This window comes from Bubalus kerabau, chromosome 20, assembly GCF_029407905.1.
Source record: "Bubalus kerabau isolate K-KA32 ecotype Philippines breed swamp buffalo chromosome 20, PCC_UOA_SB_1v2, whole genome shotgun sequence".
NCBI lineage: Eukaryota > Metazoa > Chordata > Mammalia > Artiodactyla > Bovidae > Bubalus > Bubalus kerabau.
In genome coordinates, this window is record NC_073643.1 from 27,152,524 (window position 1) to 27,171,440 (window position 18,917).

General features: G+C 37.5%; 1 protein-coding gene across 1 annotated transcript; it reads left to right on the plus strand.

The window, feature by feature from the left end:
- Nucleotides 1–11,083: 11,083 nt before the first annotated feature.
- Nucleotides 11,084–11,543, plus strand: LOC129635197 (ubiquitin). The gene has a single exon (XM_055557930.1). It carries the CDS (start codon nt 11,173–11,175, stop codon nt 11,404–11,406), a length of 234 nt encoding a protein of 77 aa, XP_055413905.1. The 5' UTR covers nt 11,084–11,172; the 3' UTR covers nt 11,407–11,543.
- Nucleotides 11,544–18,917: the final 7,374 nt, after the last annotated feature.

Genomic DNA, 18,917 nt, shown 5'->3' on the forward strand with positions numbered 1-18,917 from the left:
AGAATCCCGGCGTCTTTGGTGGTTCAGCAACAACCTTTCAGCAACTTGAACATCACTTCTAGAGTAAGTGTGAGTTTACTGAAGTGAAGACCTGTTCCAAGTTTGCATACATACTTTATTCACAAAATGCCTTAAGGAATGTTGCAGTTACATGTGGATGACCTACATATCATGTCTAGTTTCAAGTCATACTAGTGGAGACTAAAAGTTTCAGGGACTATGACTCACTGATTAATTTGTGTTCAATAAGCAGTGGCTTAACTCATGAAAAGCACTCAATAGAGAATATGGCATCTTACTGTGTACTGCAATTTAGTTGGAAATTAAGCACTGAATCCAACAAGGAATGTTACAATCTAATAGCTTCAGATCTTCATAAACTAAAATAGGAAATTTTTACATTCAATATTGTTAAAAAATATTAGATATATAACAGGAATTTACTTATCTCTTCCTCCACATATGATGGGGATATGTCCTCATAAGCCCTCTGTAATCTGAGAATATCATAAGCTGAAACTGCGTATAATACCACATCTGACTACCGAACTTAAATGTGGTCAGAACACTTACATTAGCCTACAGTTGGACAGTAGTATCTAGCACAAAGTCTATTTTATAGGAAGGTGTTGAATATCTCCTGTAATGTAGTGAATACTGTACTAAAAGTGCAAACCAGAATGGTTGTAAGTGTATCACTTTTTTTTTACCCTCATGATCATTATTTACCCTCATGATCGGGTGGCTGACTGGGAATAAGGCTCAATGTAATCATCCAGCATCCCAAGGGAGTATCCTGTGGCCTATCTCTGGCCATGGAAAAGATCCACATTCAGAATTCCAAGTACAGTTCCTACCAAATGTGAAAATTGCTTTCGCAGTATCCTAAAGTCAAAAAGTTGTATGTGGGACCATCCTAAGTCAAGGACCATCTGGGATCTTCTACCCACTCACTTGTGCCCCATGAGGAATACCATAAACCCATAAAAGGGTCTCCCCAAGCATTTTAATTTTATCTTTCCCTTGAGTTACATCCTTCTTACATCAATGGTTCCTACCAACTCTAGCTCTTTTGAGTGCAAAATTTTGCAACAGGGACCTGATGGTGGTATGCTTTCAACTTTGATAATCTGAACTGCTGCTCTTTATGCCTAATATGATTCTGAGATATCTGAAAGACTGTGTATCTATTGCTTTAGTTGATTTTTATTCTTTTTTGTTGTTGTTTTTCTCAGAAATCCTGTGGAAAATCACTGCTGAGATTTACAGTCATTTCTCTGTCAGTCATGCTTACTAATTTTTGGATATCATTATAAATTATCACATTTGCATGATGAATTCCCAGTTAGTGTGTTTCAACAGTGACTCATTTTCTATTTTAAAAGGGAGAAGCATTTTTAATCTCAGTTTTGAGTGAAGCCAAAATCCCATGGATGGAGGAGCCTGTTGGGCTGCTGTCCATGGGGTCTCTAAGAGTCAGACACGACTGAGCGACTTCACTTTCACTTTTCACTTCCGTGCATTGAAGAAAGAAATGGCAGCCCACTCCAGTATTCTTGCCTGGAGAATCACAGGGACGGCAGACCCTGGTGGGCTGCCATCTATGGGGTCTCACAGAGTCGGAAACGACTGAAACGACTTAGCAGCAGCAGCAGCAATTAATATTATTCTCTGTGTTCAGACCAATGACTTGAGGCATCCTATTGCTGTGTGCCATGTGCTAAATTGCTTCAGTGTGTCCAACTCTATGCGACCTTATGGACTGTACTCACCCAGGCTCCTCTCTCCTTGGGATTCTCCAGGCAAGAATACAGGAGTGGGTTGCCATTCCCTTCTCCAAAGGATCTTCCCAACCCAGGGATCGAATGCCTGTCTCTTATGTCTCCTGCATTGGCAGGCGGGTTCTTTACTATTAGTGCCACCTGGGAAGACCCTATCTTATTGCTGCTGCTGCTGCTAGGTCGCTTCAGTCATGTCCGACTTTGTGCGACCCCAGAGACAACAGCCCACTAGGCTCCTCTGTCCCTGGGATTCTCCAGGCAAGAATACTGGAGTGGGTTGCCATTTCCTTCTCCAATGCATGAAAGTGAAAAGTGAAAGTGAAGTCGCTCGGTTGTGTCCGACTCTTAGGGACCCCATGGACTGCAGCCCACCGGGCTCCTCTGTCCATGGGATTTTCCAGGCAAGAGTACTGGAGTGGGGTGCCATTGCACAGGCTGTTTAGTAACTTCTTTCCAGGGTGTGCAGTTCACAAAGGGGGAAAATGAAACTTTATAGTGGATCTGAGTGATCAAGGTCTTTATCAGCTGTGATAGGTCATGTTGATGCTTAAGATGGTGTGATGAGAATGTACTTTACCTGTGTGGCTCGCATCTGTACTCAATCACTTCAGTCGTGTCCAACGCTGCAACCCCATAGACTGTAGCCCACCAGGCTCCTGTCCATAGGGTTATTCTGGCAAGAATACTGGAGTGGGTTGCCATTTCCTTCTCCAGGAGATCTTCCAGAACGAGGGATCAAACCCAGATGCCCTTCATTGCAGGCAGATTCTTTATCTGGGTCACCAGGGAAGCCCTTACTTGTGTGGTCTTCCAGTCAAAAACCTGTATCTCAGGCTAATTATGTGAAAAACAGCAGACATACCTCAAATGACCAGTATTTTACAAAATGCTTAACTAGTGCTACTTAAAAATGTCAAGATCATCAAAAACAAGGAAAGCCTAAGAAGCGATCACAGTCAATAGCAGCTTAGGAGACACGATGAAGAAATGAATGTGGTGTCTGAAAACAGAAAGGACACCAGATAAAAATTAAAGAGATCCAAAGATAAGTTATAGACTTTGTTACTGATAAAGTGGAAGGGAAAGTGTTAGTCACTCAGTATTAATTGTAACGAATGTACTGTAGTAATGTAAGATCTTGATAATAAGGAAAACTGGGAGGGGAGAGGAACGCTACTATCTTTGTGATTTTCCTGTAAATGAAAACTATTCTAAAAATTGTAATGTCATATTTTTCTTTCTATAAAATCATCTGCACATCCTCCTTCCACTATTATCTCTGCTCTTACTGTCCTAAATACTATTTTCCAAATTTTATTCTTACTTTATGCTATAGAGTCAATTTATTTTTCAAAACACATTGATAATCTGAGAAAAACAGGATATAGATTTGAGGTCCATTTTGCTCTCCTCCTAAGCAGAAAAATGCCAACTCTTCCCGACCACCAAATCAAAGTTATTTCCCCACAGAAATAGCAAATCCACTTTAAAGGTTTATTTACAAAGCAGAAATCCCAATCTCCTTTCCTACCAACTGCCCCTGACAGGGCATAATACCCTAACAATCTAATCAATTCCAACCTGAAAATTTCAGTTTGCTTTTAAAAGATTAGCAATCCCCTTTATACTTTCTGCCTACACAGATTTAAAATAGATATTGCATAGTTGTACTATTCAATTCCTACAAAATTAATCCATGTAAAAGAGAGAGAAAATAGGTTTGAATGGACTTTTTACTTCTTAAAATCTCCATGTAGGATAAAGACAAAAACCTGAGAGATTTGCAAATGTATTCAGTAGGGCAGATAGAAGCACCAATCTGAGTATTATCACCTCAAGATACAAGAATAGCCTCCTCTCAACACAACTTTTAACTGAGTTTTACTTCTGGGAAGAAACTTCTTGGTCTATTCAGTGCTGTCCTAGCCCTACTTTAGAAATGCAAATTCTGTCTGGAAGTGCAATAATGAATTGACTTTCTTTAAGGATTTTTATGGTCAGTGTCAAGTCACTGACTGTCTTCTGCGGTTCTGAGGCCTCTCTGATAAAGGAGATGTGGGAACAAGCTTGGCAAAGTAGGTGGGCTGGGATGGCAGGGAAATTGACTCCATGCCGCCTGTCACAGTCGGCACAGCTCAGCTGGGCAGGAGGGAGTCTTTGAGATCCTCTCACAAGTCAGACTACAAAGATTCAACTGCCAAAGAGAAAATGCCTTTTAGAGGACAGCTGTCTGAATTTTTAAGAATTCTGAAAAGGGGTGAAAGTTCAAAAGCTGCTGGTTTTCTTTGTCCTCTGTACTCACTTCCCTCTGTGTGCTAGGAATACAGTTTTATGTAAAACTGCTATAAACCAGGGTTTTGAGTTTGTCTTTTTGTCCACAGTCAATATCTTGAGAGGATAAAATGGTGAAAAGAGTCAGAAGTACTGTGGCTTAGGGCAAGTTTTTGTACTTGATAGCCCAGCTCCAGTGCGTCCTAAATTATAATGTGCACAAGAGACATCTTCTGCTGTTGTTCAGTCGCTCAGTTGTGTCCCACTCTTTATGACCCCATGGACTGCAGCACACCAGGCTTCCCTGTCCTTCACTATATCCCAGAGTTTGCTCAACCTCACGTCCATCGAGTTGGTGATGCCATCCAACCATTTCATCCTCTGTCGTCCCCTTCTCCTCCTGCCTTCAATCTTTCCCAGCATCAGGGTCTTTTCCAATGAGTCAGTTCTTCCCATCAGGTGGCCAAATATGGGAGCTTCAGCTTCAGCATCCATCCTTCCAATGAATATTCAGGATTTCCTTTAGGAGTCATCTGGGATCTCCTTAAAATGCAGATTCCAATTTAGTAAGTTTGGGTTTGGTCCTGAGAGTCTGGATTTTTAACAGATTCCCAGATCATACTAATGCTGATGTTGTGCACATCATGCTTTGAGTGACAAGAGTCTTTTTGTTGTTTAGTCACCAAGTTGTGTCTGACTATTTTGTGATCCCATGGACTGTAGCCCACTAGGATTCTCTCTGTCCATGGGATTCTCCAGGGAAGAATACTGGGGTGGATTGCCACTTCCTTCTCCAGGGGGTCTTCTAGACCCAGAGATTGAACCTAAGTCTGCTCCATTGGCAGGTGGATTCTTTACCACTGAGTCACCAGGGAGGTTCCTGGCAAGGGTGTAGCTAATGTATTTTTACACACAACAGTTTCAATGTCCAAGTCTTGGGAATGTTGGAAAAGCATCTCTTGTGGATAATTTTTCTTAATGTCAACCTCTTTTCTTCTCCTGATTAACTGATTTAAAAAAAAAAAATCCTTCTCTTGTCTTTGGTCCTTTCTCTTAATAAATGAATAGCAATTAACATACTCCCTAACTTCTTTTATCTTAGAAGATCATTTTTATTTCCTTTGAATGAATACATATGTTCAGACCTGTTACCACATGAAGTTCACCTTTTTCCAACATCTCTCTCCAGACTTATTCAAAAGCTAAATTTTTTTGCTCTTTCTCCACCATCATCTTTAGCATAAATTTAATAGCTATTCTTGTTTAGTCACTCAGTTGTGTCTAACTGTTTTGCGACCCCATGGACTGTAGCCCGCTAGGCTCCTCTGTCCTTGGGATTTCCCAGGCAAGAGAACAGGAGTGGGCACCATTTTTTTCTCCAGGGAAATTTAGTAGATTATTGTGTTAAAATTGTATCTATCTTATATCTTATTAATATATTTCATTTATTCTTCCACTAAACTAACATTGGAAGATGTCAGTCTTAATTTTCTCTTCCCCCAATCACTAATGATAGCTATTAGAGCAACACTGATGTGGTAAGTAACTCAGGACTATATACACACATGGGCACATGCATATACACATAGTCTAGAAAGTACATATAAATATATGGCTAAATTAATTTTTCTTTGTTTCACATTTAAAAAAAGTAACTCAATAAGAGTTGTGAATGTGTGAAAAGTGAAAGTGAAAGTCTCTCAGTTGTGTCTGACTCTGCGACACCATGGACTGTAGCCCACCAGGCTCTTCTGTCCGTGAAATTCTCTAGGCAAGAATGCTGGAGTGGGTAGTCATTCCCTTCTCCAGGGGATCTTTCCAAATCAGGGATCAAACCCCAATCTTCTGCATTGCAGGCAGATCCTTTACCATCTGAGCCACTGAAGAAGCCCAATATAAAATGGATATGGGGAGAAAAGACACCTAAATTTGACTCTAAAAATATGAATAATTTCCATAAAATTATATCAAGAACTGTTTGAATTATTTTGCCATATTTTTGACTCTTAGAAATGAAAATAAGCAAATAAAGTGGAGGATAAATAAACATCCTAGTCTTCATAGCTTTATGGTATGAAAGATTTGAAGTAATATAGAGAACATCTACTTCTATATTCTGTATAACTAGACATAATTTCACTTACTGGGTAGCAAAAGAGTATGAGGAAACCTCACTAGTTTGTGAATTCTACTTTAATTCATCTCCTACTCATGAATAATAATAATAAAAAATAGCCGAACATGGCAATTTTGATCTTATTTTAATTGTAACCAGTGTATTTTTCACTAGAGATGTTTTTCAATTAATGAAAAGATTCCACCCATAGCTTGGGTTATGTAATATCTGCTTATCCTTTAATGTTAATGTAAGCAGATGGATAAATCGCTGTGCAATGATGCCTCTTCTTTCCATTGGAAAATTGGTCTGAAAACAAGGTAATCAAATATTTCACATTAACATTATAAATAGTGTTCACTAATCTAATGTGGGATGTGGTGCTCTTTGATCATGATGCTTTAGGCCCTGCTGTTCAGCCGCCCACTAACTATAACTGAGTGTGCTTTTTGTTATCATTGTATTGTTTTGTTTCTGTAATTACATATTGCAACAGTTTAGTGTAGAGTTCTTCCCAGAATGAGAGCTCAAATTGTTTACTGATGGAATCTAAATAGGACCTCAAAGTTGCTCTGATTGGCCAGCACAATATATCAGAAATTTAAAAAATAATCTTTTGGATTCCATGAGAAGGGGCTTGTACTTTAGTTCTAGGAGTTCTTTCTTGTTTCATTTCCTTACATTTTTGCCTTTCCTCTCCTCTCTCTTTGGTTGCTCAGCCATGTCCAACTCTTTTTGCAACCCCATGGACTGTAGCCTACCATGCTCAATGCTCTTGTGTATATTACTTGACTTGCATTTAAGGTATTTGACTTTGCATCCCTGTTCTAGAGTTGATCTCAGAAAAGAATTGGAGTCCACATTCAGTTCATCTGTTGGAAGCCATTTGCTACTCTAGCACAATGCATCCTCGTGTTTTTAATTTGCCTTTCAGCATGAGTCTGTCTATTCTGTTAATTCACAGTTCACTTATAGTCACACAGAAGCTTTTCAGTGATCAACAGAGCACCTGAAACAAGAATCCGATAATTCAGTTTATTCATTTCCTTGTTAATTTAAAATGAAAACACACACTTAGTTAAAATTCCTCTTCACATACCTAAAAAATGGAGAAAAAATCTGGGAAATATTCTAAAATAGCAAGAATTTGCTTAACTCATCTTTTTTTTTTTTTTTTCCACCCACATATATATAAATTAGCCAAGATACACTTTGGGCTAAGAGGTTCCATTTTATTTTGACAGTTAGTCAAATAGTGGTATTAATATAATATTCTTTTCCAGGGTATACTCATCAAAATGAGAATTAATATTTCTTTCTAAAAGGAAGCTGCATCAGACTGATCTTAATAAATTTATAGAGAAAGATGGCATAAAGGACTCCTCAAGTTTCTTCTGAAATTTTAGGATTATTATAGTAGATACTGATCATATGTTATATGGACAAATGAATTGTGAATGGTCATCAGTTGTCAGTGAATTATCTGTCTGATAAAAATATCTCCATCAGATTTTACTTTCAAATTAACCAACACATTCACTCAACAAGTATCTATTATCTACTCTGTAAGATGTAGAACACTAGATTCTTTACAGCAGTCATCTCCTCTGCTGTGGAATCATTCTTGTTTTGTTGGTTTTTCTTGTACGTAAATTTGGAAGTTACATAGCATTCAGCAATGAAAACACTATAACATATTGAAAAGCATATGAGAGAGAGATGAAGGAAGGAAGGAAGGGCACTTATTTTAGGAAAATTCAGCACCCATGTTTTAGCCAATTTTTTAAAGTTTTAAAAGTTTTAAAAGTTTATTTTGTATTATGTTGACCTTTAAAAATTATACAACTACAATCTCTTTTGCCTTCATTTCTTATTCATTTTCCTAACAACTACAATTTTATGATTTATGATGATCCTTCATGGTATGATAAATTTATAGCTTGGTGCATTTTGCAAAAACTCAAATCTGAACAGTAACATTTTTTTCCCCTGAAAATCCTTGCACAATAAGCAAATTGCTTAGGAGACGAAGAATGAAAAATAACCATATTTTCTTGTGAAAGGTCAGGTATTGCAAATTTGTATTGCAAATCTAGCTTTGCAATAGCTAGAAACAATAGCTTTTGAAATTTAGGACTCAGGCTTAGATAGGTATGTTTTGGTGGGATCAATTTCCTTTTATTTTTTTTTCCTTAAAGAGGATTTAGACTAGTCTTAGGTCTCCAATCTGGCTTTTTAAAATATGGTTAACATGCATCGATCATATGATTTTAATTTTTATCTGTAACAGCTAACTTTTCTACTCCTTATTAGGAAAAAAATATTAGATTGGTGCAAACGTAATTTTGGTTTTTGCATTGCTGAAATCCACCATTTGATATTGGAATACATTCTTAAATAAATGTGGCTATGTTATATATTATTTTCATATGCATTTCTTGCTTTAGTTTATTTTTTGCTAATGACTTATTACTTGTTATATATCTTAAATTTATTTTACACTATGGAAATGATGTTAGACAAAAAGCAAATTCAAGTGATTTTCTTATTCAAGTTCAAATTGGGTTGTATAGCAGCAGAGATAATTCACAGCAACAATGCATTTGGCCCAGGAACTGTTAGCAAAGGTACAGGGCAATGATGCTTCAAGAAGTTTTACAAAAGAAACAAGAGCCCTGAAGATGAGGAGTACAGTGGCTGGCCATCAAAAGTTGACAATGATCAATTGAGAACCATCATCGAAGCTCATCCTCTAATAAGTACATGAGAAGTTGCCAAAGAACTCAACATTGACCATTCTACAGTCATTTGGCAATTGAAGTAAATTGGAAAGGTGAAAATATTCAATTTTGGGTGACCAGAAATTTGAAAAAAAATCATTCTGAAGAGTCATCTTCTCTCTATGCAACAGCAATGAACCATTTCTCCATCTAGTTGTGACATGTGGTGGAAAGTAGATATTATACAACAACTGACAACAGCCAGCTCAGAGAGAAGGAACTCCAAAGAAAGCCAAACTTGCTCCAAACTTGTACCAAAAAAAAGTTCATGATCACTGTTTGGTAGTCTGCTGCTGCTCTGACCTACAGCTTTCTGAATCTCAGTGAAACCATTACATCTGAGAAATATGCTCAGCAGATTGATAAGATGCACCAAAAACTGTAACACCTACGGCTGGCATCACTTAACAGAATGGGCCCAGTTCCTCTCCATGACAATGCTTGACCACATGTCACATAACCAACACTTCAAAAATTGAATGAATTTGACTATGAATTTTTGCCTCATCTTCCATATTCACACGACCTCTCATCAACCAACTACCACTTTTTCAAGCATCTCAATAACTTTTTTCAGGGAAAGCACTTCCACAACCAGCAAGATGCAGAAAGAATTTCTTGAATCCTGAAATATGGATTTTTATGCTACAAGAAGAAACATACTTATTTCTCATTGGCAAAAAGATGTTGATTGTAATGGTTCCTATTCTGAATAACAAAGATGTATTTGAACCTAGTTATAATGATTAAAAATTCAGGCTCTGAAATAGCTGATTACTTTTGCACCAACCTAATAGCTACCTGTAAACCGTTTCAATACCTATCGCCAGGACCTGGTCTATAATTTGTGTATCCATGCAAATGCAAATGTGGGCGGGCTCCTTGTTCAAATATTCTTAAGAATTTCAAGATGGCAGCATCAGAGGATTAAGCCCAGAATAGAGACTTTCTAAGTGTGGGACCCTCTCTCCACATAAGTCACCCCCATGAAACCTGTCACTAGCAGTTTAATGTAGGATAAAATGTTTAAATATAGGATAAAAATGGAAATCTGCACTGGAGAAACGGTATTTTAGAGTGAGTGTGTGTGCGTGTGTGTGTGTTTAACATTGTCTTTTGGTATCATTCATATGCAGTTTCAGGAACTGATACAGAGAGCTCTTCTGTACCCTTTACCCAGATCCTCCCAATGACAACGTTTTGAAAAACTAAAGTGCATATCACATTTTTGTCACCACAAAGAATCTTCATTTTACTTTTTAATAATCACATCCACTTCTGGCCTGGCAACCACTTATCTGTTCTCCATTTCTATTATTTAGTCAACATTTCAAGGATGGTGTTTCAGTGGAATACAGCATATAACGTTTTGGGACTGGCTGTTTTCATTTGGCATAATCCATGCTCATGGAGAAGGAAATGGCAACCCACTCCAGTGTTCTTGCCTGGAGAATCCCAGGGACAGCAGAGCCTGGTGGGCTGCCATCTATGGGGTCACACAGAGGCAGACATGACTGAAGCGACTTAGCAGCAGCAGCAGCAGCAGCATGCTCATGAGTAGCACTTCATAGAATTGAATATATTGTGATTTGTTTAGGCAGTCACCAGATGAAGAACTTCTAGGTTGTCTCCAGTTTGGAACTATGATGGATAAAGCTACTGTGAATATTCCTTTACACATTTCTCTGGAATAAAAGCCTAGAAGAGCCATTGCTCTATACTGCCAGAGTCCAGCTCCAGCAGCCAGGGATTCAGCCTGAAGAGATGGACGGTGTCGGCAAGTAATGAGACAGCCTCTCAGTTTTCTTTGGACTGCCTGTTTATTTCAAGCTTATGATTCTCTTTTATACTTTTACAAAAGCATTAGGTCAGAGGTTTGATATTTTCAGTTCCCACTGACCCAGATTTATTTTCTCCATAAATCACTGTTGCTCTTCAAACAGAGTTCCTGCTTCAGTGATTCTCTGGGAATCAGCCTTATCATCTATTATCTACCTCCTCTAATGTGTCCTATAGTTAACTTGTGATTACATTGTAACTCATGCTACATTCCTCAGTTTACTACTTATCTTCCTAAATCCTGTTTGTCCCTAACATCCTGAGCTCACTATCTCTTAAAAAGGCTTCTAGCGGCTAGACTGGCATTGTTGAGTTCCTGTGTCGTCTTGGAAGTGACTCTGCGTGATTGAATTTGCGGCATCTTCGCATTCACTCACAGGTCAAAATGCAGATCTTCGTGAAAACCCTGACCGGCAAGACCATCACCCTGGAGGTGGAGCCCAGTGACACCATCGAGAACGTGAAGGCCAAGATCCAGGATAAGGAAGGCATTCCCCCTGACCAGCAGAGGCTCATCTTTGCCGGCAAGCAGCTGGAAGATGGCCGCACTCTTTCTGATTACAACATCCAGAAAGAGTCGACCCTGCACCTGGTCCTTCGTCTGAGGGGTGGCTGTTAATTCTTCAGTCTTCTATTCATAATGTTCAATGATGGCATCCTTCTGCACTCTAGCCATTTACCCCAATTTAAGTTTAGAAATTACCAGTTTCAGTAATAGCTGAACCTGTTCAAAATGTTAATAAAAGTTTTGTTGCATGCAAAAAAAAAAAAAAAAAAAAAAAAGGCTTCTAGCTATAGTGTCTCTAAAAATTCCTAACTTCTTTAAGCTATAGTAAAATATGCTAACTTTACAACATTCCTTAAATCTTTAACTTCTAACTATTTGAATTATTTCTAAGCCCTAAATTCAGTAAACTCCTTTGCCATAAACATTCTCCTCACAAATAGGCTTCAGAGAGCAATCCCTCCCATGGCCTCAAGCTATGGCCTATGGTGCTCATCCTGGAACACTCTTTCGTAAAAGTCCTTGAACAAATGTCAATGATTAACTTTATGAATTATTTTCTGAGCACAGCTGCAGAAGGCTTTGTGCCTTCTCATGCTCCTCTCAAGAACAATAAGCACCTTAATATTCCTTTTCAGTCAACCCAGCCGAGGAAAGGAAAAGACAAGTCAATTACAAGGCCTAACTCCATCCCGGGATCCCTGCCTGTGGAATGAGGAGAGGGGCCTGGGGACCACGCCTCCATTTTGTCAGTAATGCCTAATGCAGTTCCCGACACTATACAATAGTTATAGGTTTACCTAAAAACCTACAAACTCTTCCTGAATTCTTAAATTCTCACTAATTATGTAAGAGTAATTCAGCTTCTCAGCATCTTTACTAACATGTTTATTTCATTATTTTTAATTTTACTCATTCATATACTATGGCTTTACTTTGCATTTTTCTGATGACTCAATGTTAATAAATTTTCATGAGCTTATGTATAGTGTGTGTGTGTGTGTGTGTGTGTGTTTGGTAAAGAGGTTTTTTCTTTTCTTTTTTATTTATTTATTTATTTTTGCTCATTCTTTAACTGGATTATTTGTGCCATGAAATTTGAGTTTTAAGCATTCTCTGTATTTTCTACATAGCAATTTGTTGCTGGGTATGTGATTTGCAAATAAATTCTTTCTATCTATAGCTTTTCTTTCAATACTTTTGACAGGGACCATTGCAAAGAAAAGAAGTTTAATTTATAACATTTTTTTTTTTATGGAATGTATTTTTGGTGTTAAGTATAAGAACTCTGCCTAGTTCTAGATTCCAAAGATTTTTTCTAAGTTTTCTAAAAGTTTTATCATTTTATGTTTAAATCCATTCTCTGCTTTGAGTTAATGTTTATGAAAGACATGAGACATAGTTGTTTTTCCCATATGAATATTCTATTTCTCTGGCACCATTTGTTAAAAGATAGTCTTTTTTTTTTTTTTTTATTGCTTTTGCACCTATGTATAAGGTCAGTTGGATGCATTAGGATGAGTCAAACTCAGGGTTTTCTATTGTATTCCACTGATCTGTGTGTCTGTTGTTTTGTTTTGTTTTGTTTTTTCCCCTCTGTCAATACAAAACTATCTTGATTACTGGAACATGACTTAAAACTAGATAGACTTGTACTTCCCATTTTACTCTTCTTTTGAAAATAGTTTTATTCTTTTGCCTTCCTATATAAGTTTTAAAATATGTTGTTATGTCTACAAAAATATTGCTGCAGTTTTTTTTTCTTTTTTTTTTGTTATTTTATTTTATTCTATGCAGTTTAATAGGAATTGTGTTAACCTATATATCATTTGGGAGAAAGTTGACATATTCACCACATTGAATCTTCAAATCCATTAAAGATTTCTTCTATTTATGTAGGTTGATTACTTTCATCAGCATTACATAATTTTGACATAAAATTCCTATACATGTTTTCCTAGATTTACATCTAAATATTTCCTTTTTAACAACTGTAAATGGTATTGTACTTTTGTGTCCTGTGTTCCTTGCTTATTGGACAAAGATAGAGCCGAGTTTTAAATGTTAATCTTGTATGTATCATATGACCTTGCGGACTCACTAATTCATCCTAGAATTTTTTAATTTGTTCTTTTCCAAAGGGTGTGGCTTTTTTTTTCTTTTTTTGCCTTATTTCATTGGCTTTGTTGAATAAGAATGTGTTTTCCTTATTGTTTTCCTGATATTTGGGGGAAAAATTTGTTCTTTACCACTGACTGCAATGATAAATGTAGCTTTTTTTTTTAAAGAAGATCTTTAACAAGTTGAGAAAACTTTTCTCTATTTCTGTGTTTCTGAGAGTCATTGTTTTTTTTTTTTTTTTTTTCATTTTATATTGGAATATAGCTAATTTACAATGTGTTATTTTCAGGGATACAGCAGTGATTCAACTATATATATACATATATCTATTCCCTCAGATTATTTTCTCAATTAGGTTATTACAGAATATTGAGGAGAATTTCCTGTGCTAAGTAGGTCCTTGTTGATTATCTGTTTTACATATAGTAGTACGTGTATGTTAGTATCAAAATCCTAAAGTGGTTAGTGAATCTTATCAAAGGATTGTCCACATCTGTTAAGGCAATCAGATGATTTTTCTTCTTTAGCTTATTGGTATAATAGGTTACATTGTTTTATTTTTTAACATTAAACCAGACATGTTTCTCTGGAATAAGTCCACTTGGTCATAGTGTATAATTCTTTCTATACAACCTTGAACACTATTTCCTAGTATTCTGTTGAGGAATTTTGCATATATATTCATGAGGGTATTTCTCTGTAGTTTTATTGCTTTTACTATCTGATTTTCTTAAGGCAATGCTAGCTTTATAAGGTGGGATGGGGAATGTTTCCTTCTCTTATATCTACTTATATTGTATCTGAAACAAATTTCTTATAAAGAGCATACAGGTATACCACATTTTAAAATCTACCCTACTAATCTCTGTCTTTTATTTGGTGTATTATCTTGACATGTTAGGGCTTATGTCTCCCATTTGGTTTTTTTTGTCTATATTTTTTTCTCCATGTTTTGTTTCTCAGTTGTACTTTATGTCTTCCTATTGGTTAATTGAAAATTTTTAGACTTCTATTTTGATTTATCTATAGTGTTTTTGGGAGAAGGCAATGGCACCCCACTCCAGTACTCTTGCCTGGAAAATCCCATGGATGGAGGAGCCTGGTAGGCTCCAGTCCATGGGGTCGCTAAGAGTCGGGCATGACTGAGCGACTTCACTTTCACTTTTCACTTTCATGCATTGGAGAAGGAAATGGCACCCCACTCCAGTATTCTTGCCTGGAGAATCCCAGGGACAGAGGAGCCTGGTGGGCTGCCCTCTATGGGGTCGCACAAAGTCGGACACAACTGAGGCGACTTAGCACCAGCAGCAGCATAGTGTTTTTGAGTATTTTTTTAAATATAGAAATTTTAATGGTAGTTCTGGGTTATTGTCGTGGTGGTGTAGTTGCTTATTCATGTTTGACTCTTGCGATCCCATGGACTATAGTCCACCAGGTTCCTCTGTTCATGACATTGTATTCATATATAACTTATTATAGCCTAGTGTTATAATTTTACTGATTTTATTAAAGTTCGAAAACCTCACCTATTTTATGTCCCTTTACTTTCTCATGTTTATAAATATTTGTCTCAATTTCTTTTGTACACTTAAAACCATATCAATGTTATAACATTTTTTTTTACTATGAAACATAGTTTAGAAAAATTCAGTGATGAAATTAATCCTATTGTATTTATAATTTTGCTTACCACATTCCTTTTATTCCCTGATGCTTCAAATTTCCTCATTTTGTCATTATGGTTTTGTTTAGAGAAAAAACTTCATTTAGCCCTTCTTTTGTGGTAGTTCTGCTGATGATAAAGTTTTCCTTTTGTATAAGTATGTCTTGAGTTTTCCTTTTGTATAAGTATGTCTTGATTTCCCTTTCAGTCATGAAGTATATTTTTACTGAGTTAAGGATCTTTGATTGAAAGGACTTTTCTTTCAGTATTCTAAATAATTGTGCCACTTCTTTCTGACTCCAGTGACTTCTAATAAAAAATCTGCTGTCATTTGTATTGTTTTTCCCCTCTAAATGCAAGGTGTTTTTTTCAGTATGCTTTCAAGATTCTTTTCTTCATCTTTAGTTTTTAGTAACTAAGTATTATATCTCCTGGCATGGATTTTTGGGGGGCTTAATCTATTAGGGGTTCACTCAGTATTTACATGTATGCATACAAAACATAATAAAATGTATTATTAGAAAAGATGAGAACACATTTACTTGATCTTTTCTAAGAATTAGTTACCTAACCCACTGAAAATTGCACTATGGCAGGTGTCCAAAAACTCAATATTTAAAAATGTCTATTTGTATGTCTACTTCTTTATGGCATAGGCCACAGATAAAAGAAACACAAGTAGCAAAATAACCATATATTAAATAGATTATCATATCTGGCATTATGGACTTTTTTCCTATTAAATTGGTAAAATTGGAGAAAATTGAAAAAGAAAGAAGATAGAAATGAAAAAATACTGCCTAATTCAATGCAGGGTACACATTCAAGTTCATAACAAAAATAAAATCATTTTGAACAAGGTCACACTTTATTAGCATATTGGGAAAAATAATCCAAAACTGCTACATTAAAAGTGGTTTGTATAACATGCTCTAGATTCATCCAGCTCATTAAGAGTGACTCAATTGTGTCCTTTTTGTGAATAATATTCTGTATGTATATAATATACATATATATATTATACATTAATATTATACATATAATATTCTATATGTACCACAACTTCTTTATCCATTCATCTGTTGATAGATAACCAGGGTACTTCCATGTCCTACCTATTCTAAATAGAGCTGCCATGAACATTGGGGTACATGCATCTCTTTCTATTATGGTTTTCTCAGGGTATGTGTCCAGTAGTGGAATTGTTGGGTCATATGGTAGCTCTCAGAGAAGGCAATGGCAACCCACTTCACTACTCTTGCCCAGAAAATCCCATGGACGGAGGAGCCTGGTAGGCTGCAGTCCATGGGGTCGCTAAGAGTCAGACACAACTGTGCATCTTCACTTTCACTTTTCATTTTCATGCATTGGAGAAGGAAGTGGCAACCCACTCCAGTGTTCTTGCCTGGAGAATCCCAGGGATGGGAGAGCCTGGTGGGCTGCCATCTATGGGGTCGCACAGAGTCGGACACGACTGAAGCGACTTAGCAGCAGCAGCAGCATGGTAGCTCTATTCCTAGTTTTTTAAGGAATTTCCATACTGTTCTCCATAGTGGCTGTAAGGACAGAAACTATAAAGCTCTTAGAGGAAAACATAGGCAATACATTCTTTGACATACATCACAGCCAGATCCTCTTTTACTTACCTCCTGCTGCTACTGCTACTGCTAAGTCACTTCAGTCGAGTCTGACTCTGTGCGACCCCATAGATGGCAGCCCACTAGGCTCCCCCGTCCCTGGGATTCTCCAGGCAAGAACACTGGAGTGGGTTGCCACTTCCTTCTCCAATGCATGAAAGTGAAAAGTAAAAGTGAAGTCGCTCAGTCATGTCCGACCCTCAACGACCCCATGAACTGCAGCCTACCAGGCTCCTCCATCCATGGGATTTTCCAGGCAAGAGTACTGGAGTGGGTTGCCATTACTTACCTCCTAGAGTAATGTAAATAAAAACAAAAATAAACAAATGGGAGTTAATTAAAATTCAAAGATTTGACACAGCAAAGGAAACAATAAAGAAGATTAAAAGATGACCCTCAGAATAGGAGAAAATAATTGCAAACAAAACAACTGATGAAGGACTAATCTCCAGAATACATAAGCAGCTCATACAGCTCAACATCAGGAAAATAAATAGCCCAATCCAAATACAGCAGAAGACCTAAACAGACATTTTCCAAAGAAGACATACAAATGGCTGATAAACACATAAAAAAATGCTCCACATCCCTCATTATTGCTATTGCTATTGCTATTGCTAAGTCACTTCAGTTGTGTCCGACTCTGTGTGACCCCATAGATGGCAGCCTACCAGGCTTCCCCATCCCTGGGATTCTCCAGGCAAGAACACTGGAGTGGGTTGCCATTTCCTTCTCCAACGCATGAAAGTGAAAAGTGAAAGTGAAGTCGTTCAGTCATGTCCGACCCTCAGCAACCCCATGGACTGCAGCCTTCCAGGCTCCATCCATGGGATTTTCCAGGCAAGAGTACTGGAGTGGGGTGCCAGTGCCTTCTCCGTCCCTCATTATTAGAGAAATGCAAATCAAAATGACAATGGGGGTCTCACCTCACACCAGTCAGAATGGGACAAATTGACAGAGGAGGATGGAAACATATACATTACCATATGTAAAATAGATAGCCACTGAAAAGTTGCTGTATGACACAGGGAACTCAAATCAGATGCTCTGTGACAACCCAGAGGTGTGGGATGGGGTGGGAGATGGGAAGGAGGGCCAAGAGGGAGAGGACATATGTATTCCTATGGCTGATTCATATTGATATATGGCAGAGACCAAAACAATATTGTAAAGCACTTATCCTCCAATTAAAATAAGTAATTTTTTTAAAAAGTGTCTTAAGAATCACAGAACTTCAAAGCTTCTAGGCTGAGTGAATTATAAATGCATTTAATGAAACTGTCATTTAGTTCTAGCTCTTTAATGAGTAAAACTTAATAGCTACCGTTTTTTAAATCAGGATTAATCTTGAATGACACAAATGTTGAATTAGGGGAGTCTTTTAGAAAATCCTCTTTCACACATATAGCACATACATACATCAACTCTGTTATAATAGAACAAAGGTGTTTCTAAAAATTACTACAAAGTCACAAAATAAAAAATAAAGAGCATGTAGGATAAATGGGCTTCCCTGGTAGCTCCATGGGTAAAGGATCTGCCTGCAGTGCAGGAGACCCAGGTTTGATCCTTGGGTTGGTAAGAGCCCTAGAGAACACTCCAGTATTCTTGCCTGGAAAGCCCCTCCTCCAGGGACAGAGGAGCCTGGTGGGGTCTATGGGGTCGCAAGAATTGGACATGACTGAGTGATTAAACCACCGTAGGATAAATGGAGTTGGGACATAATGCTTTAAAAACTTTGTCATGATATACACACACAAATAGGAAACCAATGAAGATGTTGCAAAAATAAAAAGACCTAAATTTCCCTGTGGAAATGGCTGTTGAAAGGGCTTCAGTTTTTGAGGAACTATGAGATAGTGGGAAAACCTTTATCTGAAATGAGTCAAAAAAACCATAACACAGGATATAAATGAGTTAACTAACAAAACATATGTTGAATCGAGATAACCCACTAGGTGTTTGGGTGTGTGCGCATTTACATTGTGTATATCACTACTGGGCTTGTTTCAGTGAAAGTCACTCAGTCGTGTCCAACTCTTTGCAACCTCAACTATACAGTCCATGGAATTCTCTAGGCCAGAATACTGGAGTGGGTAGCCTTTCCCTTCTCCAGGGGATCTTCCCAACCTAGGGATTGAACCCAGGTCTCCCACATTGTGGGCAGATTCTTTACCAGCTGAGCTATCAGGGAAGCCCCGGCT